The following is a 9,534-nucleotide window of genomic DNA, read 5'->3' on the forward strand; positions in this document are numbered from 1 at the left end:
CCATTCGACTTAGCTTTTATACATTTTCCTTCTGCAGGATTGGCAAGTTGCTTACTTGGAAGATCATTTGAAGGTGTACATCTGCCAACGCTCACAAGTTATGAATGTGAAGTCAACGCTCCTGTCCAGGACATCCAGAACCTTCTGCAGGGAAAAGACCTTCTCATGGCTTTAGACCAGGCAACCTAAAATCATAGCCCGAAAAGATGACGGGAAATAGATCACGTTTCTCTAACTTGCCGTAACATTTCATAAGAACGCATTAGTATTTCACACTTTCAACGTGCTGATCCCAAGTATTTTCTTAGGCTGCTGGACATGCTTATCAAATATCCCATGCATATTAGGATTGGCTGTTTATTTTCAAGGGAAATGTAACTTGTTCCAGCAATGGGCAATATTTTTTTAGTGTTTTCTATTTGCAAGACATCTTTACTATCTTTGTGACTACATGCATTTGCTGGTTTAAGGATATATTTCAGTGTGTGCTAGCTATTGATGTAGGCATTAGTTGTGTGGCGCATTGAATGACATCTGCCATCAATTTATACAATGAGGGAAAAAAGTATTTGGTCCCCTGCTGATTTTGTGCGTTTGCCCACTGACAAAGAAATGATCAGTCTATAATTTTAATGGTAGGTTTATTTGAAAAGTGAGATACAGAATAACAACAAAAAAATCCAGAAAAACGCATGTCAAAAATGCTATAAATTGATTTGCATTTTAATGAGGGAAAAAAGTATTTGACCCCCTCTCAATCAGAAAGATTTCTGGCTCCCAGGTGTCTTTTATACAGGTAACAAGCTGAGATTAGGAGCACTCCCTTTAAGAGCACTCCCTTTAAGAGTGTACTCCTAATCTCAGCTCGTTACCTGTATAAAAGACACCTATCTACAGAAGCAATCAATCAATCAATCAGATTCCAAACTCTCCACCATGGCCAAGACCAAAGAGCTCTCCAAGGACGTCAGGGACAAAATTGTAGACCTACACAAGGCTGGAATGGGCTACAAGACCATTGCCAAGCAGCTTGGTGAGAAGGTGACAACAGTTGGTGCGATTATTCGCAAATGGAAGAAACACAAAAGAACTGTCAATCTCCCTCGGCCTGGGGCTCCATGCAAGATCTCACCTCGTGGAGTTGCAATGATCATGGGAACGGTGAGGAATCAGCCCAGAACTACACGGGAGGATCTTGTCAATGATCTCAAGGCAGCTGGGACCATAGTCACCAAGAAAACCATTGGTAATACACTACGCCGTGAAGGACTAAAATCCTGCAGTGCCCGCAAGGTTCCCCTGCTCAAGAAAACACATATACATGACCGTCTGAAGTTTGCCAATGAACATCTGAATGATTCAGAGGACAACTGGGTGAAAGTGTTGTGGTCAGATGAGACCAAAATGGAGCTCTTTGGCATCAACTCAGTTCACCATGTTTGGAGAAGGAGGAATGCTGCCTATGACCCCAAGAACACCATCCCCACCGTCAAACATAGAGGTGGAAACATTATGCTTTGGGGGTATTTTTCTGCTAAGGGGACAGGACAACTTCACCGCATCAAAGGGACGATGGACGGGGCCATGTACCATCAAATCTAGGGTGAGAACCTCCTTCCCTCAGCCAGGGCATTGAAAATGGGTCGTGGATGGGTATTCCAGCATGACAATGACCCAAAACACACGGCCAAGGCAACAAAGGAGTGGCTCAAGAATAAGCACATTAAGGTCCTGGAGTGGCCTAGCCAGTCTCCAGACCTTAATCCCATGGAAAATCTGTGGAGGGAGCTGAAGGTTCGAGTTGCCAAACGTCAGCCTCGAAACGTTAATGACTTGGAGAAGATCTGCAAAGAAGAGTGGGACAAAATCCCTCCTGAGATGTGTGCAAACCTGGTGGCCAACTACAAGAAACGTCTGACCTCTGTGATTGCCAACAAGGGTTTTGCCACCAAGTACTAAGTCATGTTTTGCAGAGGGGTCAAATACTTATTTCGCTCATTAAAATACAAATCAATTTATAACATTTTTGACATGCATTTTTCTGCATTTTTTTGTTGTTATTCTGTCTCTCACTGTTCAAATAAACCTACCATTAAAATTATAGACTGATCATTTCTTTGTCAGTGGGCAAACGTACAAAATCAGCAGGGGATCAAATACTTTGTTCCCTCACTGTAGTAGTTACACTGATTGTCGCCATTGGACTTAGAGATGAAATAGGGCTGCTTTGCAGCATGTTACTCTAATGTGGCTAAGTTATTTAAATGTATTGTGCCTTTATAAACTTCGCAACGTGGTCGCTTTTATACATTATGTTTGTGGAAATTATGTTAAAATCATGAATTCTCTATTTAAGCTTTTCGCCCCAATATTAGAATGTGCGCTACGTAGCGACTGTAATCACTTCGACTTTTTTTGTTGCAGGAAATACTCCCAGTTAAACATTAGAAAATGAATTTAAATCATGTCGGTATAGCCTACACAAGGCTGCAATGTGAAGGTACCATTGGGAATGCCTTATAATAATTTAAGTTGATTCGAAAGTGGTGTTGGTGGTGATTAAAATCCATCACGTAGGCTTTGTGAGTACAGTAGTGGAGGAAGCATTCACTGCTTCCACACTTCGTCTAAATTTTGTGCTCTCATAGAGTAAAGTGTGCGGTGGAGACCCTAGATTTGACTGACACACTTCACTACACGTAGGACAAGTCGAATTAATGTAGGGTTTTGCAATATGTATATTAATTTCCCCTCCCCCGTTTAAAATTTATGAACATCAATATCAGTGATTTGACTTTGAAATGCTAGTTTAGAATGTATGGCTTGGTTTGGTTTAACACGTAGGCTTTCGTTGATGGCTTGGTTTATTGTTTGACATGTTAACATGCACACTGCTCGCAAAGGTAATTAACAGGCATTTCTAAATGTTGTATACTGAAGCAGTAGTGGCAGTTAACCTGGAAAATTAGCATAGCATAATGAATATATTTCTTACCTGCCATATTTCCTTTATTTATAAAATTACACTGGAAGCAAAGTAGCTTTCAAAGCCATAGTGTTGAGCAGAAACAGAATGCATATGTTTTGTTACATCAATACAGATTTACTTACAACTAAATATAGAAAATGGCTTTCTGTATTGTTCAATATCGTACTAGCATTCTTTAATTGTTTGTATTCAACTTTTGATACATCTGTGCCTTAAGGTTTGGTGATTACCGGTGAGTATTGGCCTTTATTTTAAAGGGAAGTTGCTGTTGTCACAATATTGCAACTGAAAGCAAGTTGTATTTTTTCCCACTAGTGTGTGGCAGGTTGGGGAATCTGGAACTTGGTGGTTCATAAGAGCATTATCATGGGAATTTAGTTTCACATATTAAACCATTTATCACGTGGTCACTTTTTATAGCCGTAGTTTCAATGGTTAATATAGTATACATCATTTTGCGTTAACACTTTTAATGTATGCAAATACAACCTGCTTTTAAGAACAGTTTATTCAGAGTTTATTGACTGTCATCATATTTTAAAGATTTTTTGGGGGGGAAATATCACTCTAGATCATTACTGTCAGTTCAGTGCTCTTTGTTTTCATCGCTCTTGTGAAAATACTGAATGAGTTGAGGAGCTTCGAGAAAGGACATGAAAGTGTTAGAAAGATTCGGTGTCTAAATGTTTTTTTAATAAAGCAATTACGTGAAAGGTCACAGGCAGAATATAAAAATACATATATATTCTAAAGTTATATACTTTATATGTAAATGTCTTATTTGTAACTAAACACTGTTTTGTTGCTCACGCTTTGTTCACGACTATATACAGTACTACTTGTACATGTATATGCACTCTTCACACATCGGAGGCTGTGACATGCTATTCACTGACAAATGGGTGTAACTTTGTTGAAAATGAGATGAGTTGCTTATCATTTTGGTTGAGGTCAACTATATCAAGAGGTGGTAGCAGCTTGTGGAGACCTTCATCCAGTAGTGGATTGATCATGGCCGATGATGAAGCTGTATCTTGGATGAATGGCTCATGTGTGTTCTGTGGGAGCTTGAGAGCGTAATCAAACTCATCGATAAGTGCTGTCTTTGGGTTGCTTTCCTGGCCAATACAATGTTAGTCATGTTTAACTCGCCAAATTAAACAACATTTTCATCCTTTGTGCAGTTTAATAGCATGCGTATATTTGATTTACACCTCTCCCTCATGTGCAAGTAATCCAATGTCATTCCTTTTAATGAGGCAGTACATGTTTTATGTAGTTGCTTTTATGTGCAATCGTCCCTGTGTGTAAGAGATACACGGCATTGAGTGCAGCTTTATATTTTTATTGCAATATTTCATTAATATTTCTATATACGTGTCATTCTTAATGTACACTACATTGAAACAACCTGTATGGTTAAGGTGTCTATAACATGTTTTCTGTGTACTAAATCCAATAAAAAAAACCCTCCTATGTTTAGTGGTGTTTCTCATGTTCTTGCAATCCAGAGGTCACCGGTTTGACCCCTCCCTGCGTAGCAGGTGAAACAATGGCACGTTTCTTACGTCCGCCCACCTACTCTCCACCCGGCAGTATTACACACAATCGTTAATGTATCGGCAGGGTCGCGTTTGGTGGGGTTAAGTGTAGGTACAGTACTCCCACTTCTTCCAATGATCTCAGGCCAGCTTGGAAGAGTGGGCTCATACCAGCCACTAGAGGGGGCTCTCTACATTGGCGAAAGAAATCAATTGGAGGGCTCCAACTCATTAATGTTGGTGTGCCAAGTGAGTACTCTAAATTCAGCATCCAGATTCAAGAATCCATCGCTGTACTGCCATCTCTTGATCCGCCTTGCACGAACCAGGCTCAAATGTGCTTGGCTTTCGAGATTTGTGTGACCCTGGATTCATTCATGGTGATTTGACCGCTTTAAATGGGTGCCCTTTTCTAGTAATGAATGCGAATAAAGAGATGGATACACATATGCAAACACCGGTTGAAATAGAAAGTATAAAAAGGTACATGAAAGATATGTACTATTTTGCTTCTCCAATTGTCTACCAATGGTTGTGAGAGTATATAGCCACTAGGTGGCATAGTATGACCTGTACCGGGTCATGTGCACTACATTCTTAAGTACAATTATGCACCAGTTTCTGCACGTTTTTTTATATTTTTAAAAATTTAATCGCGCGAAATGACTACACAAACTGCACCATGAAATATGCGTACCATTATAGTAAATCTATAACATTGAGCTTGGAGAGGTACGTTTTCAAACGCTGCTCATTGCCAGCTATGGATGTGGATTCGAAATAAATCCCCTGACATGAAACAACAGTTGAAAAGTGTGCACAGAATTATTAATCTATTGTGCACGCTTGGGTTTACACTGAGAGACAAAATAGAGCATAGGGATAAGGAAACATACATCAGACAATGCTCAAAATAATAATTCGCTCCCCTTAGCATCTTGAAGGAGACCCTGTCGACACCTGTCCAGAGTTTGTTGTCTTGCAGCTGATGGTTTGCATGTGAAATATTGCTTTTGGAAGTTAAGATCAGACATGTAAAGGAGACGTTGCTTATTTTGTTAAATCAGACATTGACCTTTAAATTAAATTGGGCAGGGTGCATTGCAGAAGGGATGTTGGCGATGGACGAGACCGAAGACAGAATGGCAGCTGAAGGAGGGAATGCTCGCGAGATGATGTCCATCACTGTGGAGATGGTGCAATGAGATCGGCGCATGGGCGGGAGTGAGATTAATTGTGGCAGCACAGGAACGGCAGAGACTGTGACAACGTGGGGAGGCATTTATCCATCAGTGGGTAGAGAGTGGCTGATAAATGATGATGAATACACAGGAGTGAAATGCGTGTCGCTTATCCACCTTGGGCTTGTAAATACAGCTCGCTGCACATTGTGACGAGTGTTTTTGGTACGAATGTTTTCTGGACAAGTAATTTTCTATTTTCTAATATCCTGTGTTGGTCTATGGGGGCCCATTGATTCACCATCATTTAGTCTCACACTGTTACGCGTCGAATGATTGAATATCATCAACACAGCAGTGTATACGGGAGTGTGTTGGAACATATCAACACTGGATACAGTGAGGGAAAAAAAATATTTGATCCCCTGCTGATTTTGTACGTTTGCCCACTGACAAAGAAATGATCAGTCTATAATTTTAATGGTAGGTTTATTTGAACAGTGAGAGGCAGAATAACAACAACAGAATCCAGAAAAACGCATGTCAAAAATGAATGAATTGATTGGCATTTTAATGAGGGAAATAAGTATTTGACCCCTCTGCAAAACATGACTTAGTACTTGATGGCAAAACCCTTGTAGCAATCACAGAGGTCAGACGTTTCTTGTAGTTGGCCACCAGGTTTGCACACATCTCAGGAGGGATTTTGTCCCACTCGCCTTTGCAGATCTTCTCCAAGTCATTAACGTTTCGAGGCTGACGTTTGGCAACTCGAACCTTCAGCTCCCTCCACAGATTTTCTATGGGATTAAGGTCTGGAGACTAGCTAGGCCACTCCAGGACCTTAATGTACTTATTCTTGAGCCACTCCTTTGTTGCCTTGGCCGTGTGTTTTGGGTCATTGTCATGCTGGAATACCCATCCACGACCCATTTTCAATGCCCTGGCTGAGGGAAGGAGGTTCTCACCCAAGATTTGACGGTACATGGTCCCGTCCATCGTCCCTTTGATGCGGTGAAGTTGTCCTGTCCCCTTAGCAGAAAAACACCCCCAAAGCATAATGTTTCCACCTCCATGTTTGACGGTGGTGATGCTGTTCTTGGGGTCATAGGCAGCATTCCTCCTCCTCCAAACACGGCGAGTTGAGTTGATGCCAAAGAGCTCCATTTTGGTCTCATCTGACCACAACACTTTCACCCAGTTGTCCTCTGAATCATTCAGATGTTCATTGGCAAACTTCAGACGGGCATGTATATGTGCTTTCTTGAGCAGGGGGACCTTGCGGGCGCTGCAGGATTTCAGTCCTTCATGGAGTAGTGTGTTACCAATTGTTTTCTTGGTGACTATGGTCCCAGCTGCCTTGAGATCATTGACAAGATCCTCCCGTGTAGTTCTGGGCTGATTCCCCACCGTTCTCATGATCATTGCAACTCCACGTGGTGAGATCTTGCATAGAGCCCCAGGCCGAGGGAGATTGACAGATCTTTTGTGTTTCTTCCATTTGCGAATAATCGCACCAACTGTTGTCACCTTCTCACCAAGCTGCTTGGCAATGGTCTTGTAGCCCATTCCAGCCTTGTGTAGGTCTACAATCTTGTCCCTGACATCCTTGGAGAGCTCTTTGGTCTTTGCCATGGTGGAGAGTTTGGAATCTGATTGATTGCTTCTATGGAAAGGTGCCTTTTATACAGGTAACAAGCTGAGATTAGGAGCACTCCCTTTACGAGTGTGCTCCTAATCTCAGCTCGTTACCTGTCTTAAAGACACCTGGGAGCCAGAAATCTTTCTGATTGAGAGGGGTCAAATACTTATTTCCCTCATTAAACTGCAAATCAATTTATAACATTTTGACATGCGTTCATCTGGATTTTGTTGTTGTTATTCTGTCTCTCACTGTTCAAATAAACCTACCATTAAAATTATAGACTGATCATTTCTTTGTCAGTGGGCAAACGTACAAAATCAGCAGGAGATCAAATACTTTTTTCCCTCACTGTATTTATCATAAGCTATCAGTAGCCAGTGCTCATGGATGTTGCTGGCATATTAATCAAAAATTGGTTGACGGTTTAATCGCACTGTTGTGACCACTTTGCACGACATTCAATACAATGCAAATGGTGATGTAGCATCGTGTTAGATGCGGAAGAAGTGGCGATATGAATCTATATATTGTGCTACACTCTGCTGCAACACAGTCGTTGAAACAATGGTGGAGGTTTCTTAAATTCCTCCACCTCTGTGCACCCGGCGGTACACAATTACTATCATGTATAGCGCCGGGTAAAAGTTTAGCTTAACATATCGGTATGGTATGGCACTGTTGTATATGCCGTGTGTATGTTGAACTTCTTTCGCAGTGTACGTAGCCAACCGTGCTCATCGTAGCCTAGGGGGTAGGACAACAAACCTATGAGTTCGTCGAGCGGCAGGTTGAGTGCCAGTGCTCCAACCTCTTCCAAGACGTCTGGCAGCATGGGAAAGTAGACCACTCGTGAGGGAGAGAGAGCTAGTGGAGGATCCTCTGCCAGCAGGGGCAAGAGCAAGTAGCTGCGGGGCTGCCCCTTAACCTTTTAGTACGGAAATATATATATATTTAGTTCTTAGATTGGCACCAAGGTTTCGTTTTGATGTGTTCAACGACCGGTTTGAAATATTAATTTAAATACATATATATGGAGTGATTCATGGATAATTTGTTTTTCTTTACAACTTGTTACTTTGTCACATTCAACAGATAAAACACGATCAGTTTGGGATTTCAGCCACTGTCTGCCAAGGCTGCGTGGGTTTACAATGAATTACCATAAGGATTGATGGCGCTTGATTTATTTTTGGGAAGCGTCAGCCTCCTAACAAGTCTATTGTCAGTCATTAAAAGCAACACAACTTGGCTCCCGTTTGCATCAAAATCTGCACAGACGAGATGAAGAAAGCTATAAAAGTTTGGCAGTCATTTTCACACAACTTTGAATTGCAAAGTAGTGGGATGTATTGGTATATATTTTTTTATAATTATATTATCATATTGAAGAAGCATACATTACGCACATATAAATACTATGGCTATGGTTATAAATAAAAAATATTTTTGACCTTTCATGGACTGGAATGTACATGGAAAAAACAACAAATCATCATGCCAATAAGTTTAAACAGTTAATCGTGACAAAAGCTGACACTCGTATAATCCACAAACTGTCGCTCATGAACATGGAAAATAGCAGTATTACAGAAACGTCATACATATTATGATTGTTCAGGTCCAAAACATTGTATTGCTTAGAATACAGTGAATGAAGCGCTTTATATTGTGACCAGGCACTGCTACGCGTGATATTTGAAATTGTTGCAAGCAGCCTTTGGAAAGAATGCTTCAAATTATATATGTTAATGGTGCCAGATGCAAGGCCCCATGTCTTCCGTACACAGTACATCAACATGTACACAGCAACAACAGCCACCATTCGCCACTACTGTATATCACAAAGACAAAAAGATCCCCACCCCCGTATAACCTGAACAGACCGTTGAGGCCAGTGCTGTTAGCGAGCACTCATGAAGGCCGGCATGTCACACGAGCGGGTGAGTGGCCGGCACCACGCACGGCCGCCTTTGTCTCTCTGGCCACGTTGTTTACACACCGCACCAGGTACTCATTTGAGGCCGAGTCGACCTAGGGAAAGCTCAGGACCGGTTCAGATAATCGTCAGTGGTGTTGTCCGTGAGCGGGAATCAATCGCAGGTCGCCGGGTTCGTAGAGCAGAGCGCGAACCGCTACGCTACCGCTCCCATTTATACACACACAGAAGAAAACTAGGCA

The 9,534-nt window shown here is 41.6% G+C and overlaps 1 protein-coding gene across 1 annotated transcript in view; it reads left to right on the forward strand.

The window, feature by feature from the left end:
* EPAS1 (endothelial PAS domain protein 1) overlaps positions 1-4,467 on the forward strand; it is a 28,300-nt gene extending 23,833 nt beyond the window's left edge. Inside the window, exon 16 of the mRNA XM_032948042.2 lies at positions 38-4,467. Coding sequence (XP_032803933.2) covers positions 38-189 — 152 coding nt within the window. The 3' untranslated portion in view covers positions 190-4,467. The remainder of the gene's footprint in view (positions 1-37) is intronic.
* The last annotated feature ends 5,067 nt before the right edge of the window (positions 4,468-9,534 follow it).

This window comes from Petromyzon marinus, chromosome 6, assembly GCF_048934315.1.
Source record: "Petromyzon marinus isolate PM22_M1 ecotype Great Lakes invasive population chromosome 6, UKy_Petmar_22M1.pri1.0, whole genome shotgun sequence".
Lineage (NCBI taxonomy): Eukaryota > Metazoa > Chordata > Hyperoartia > Petromyzontiformes > Petromyzontidae > Petromyzon > Petromyzon marinus.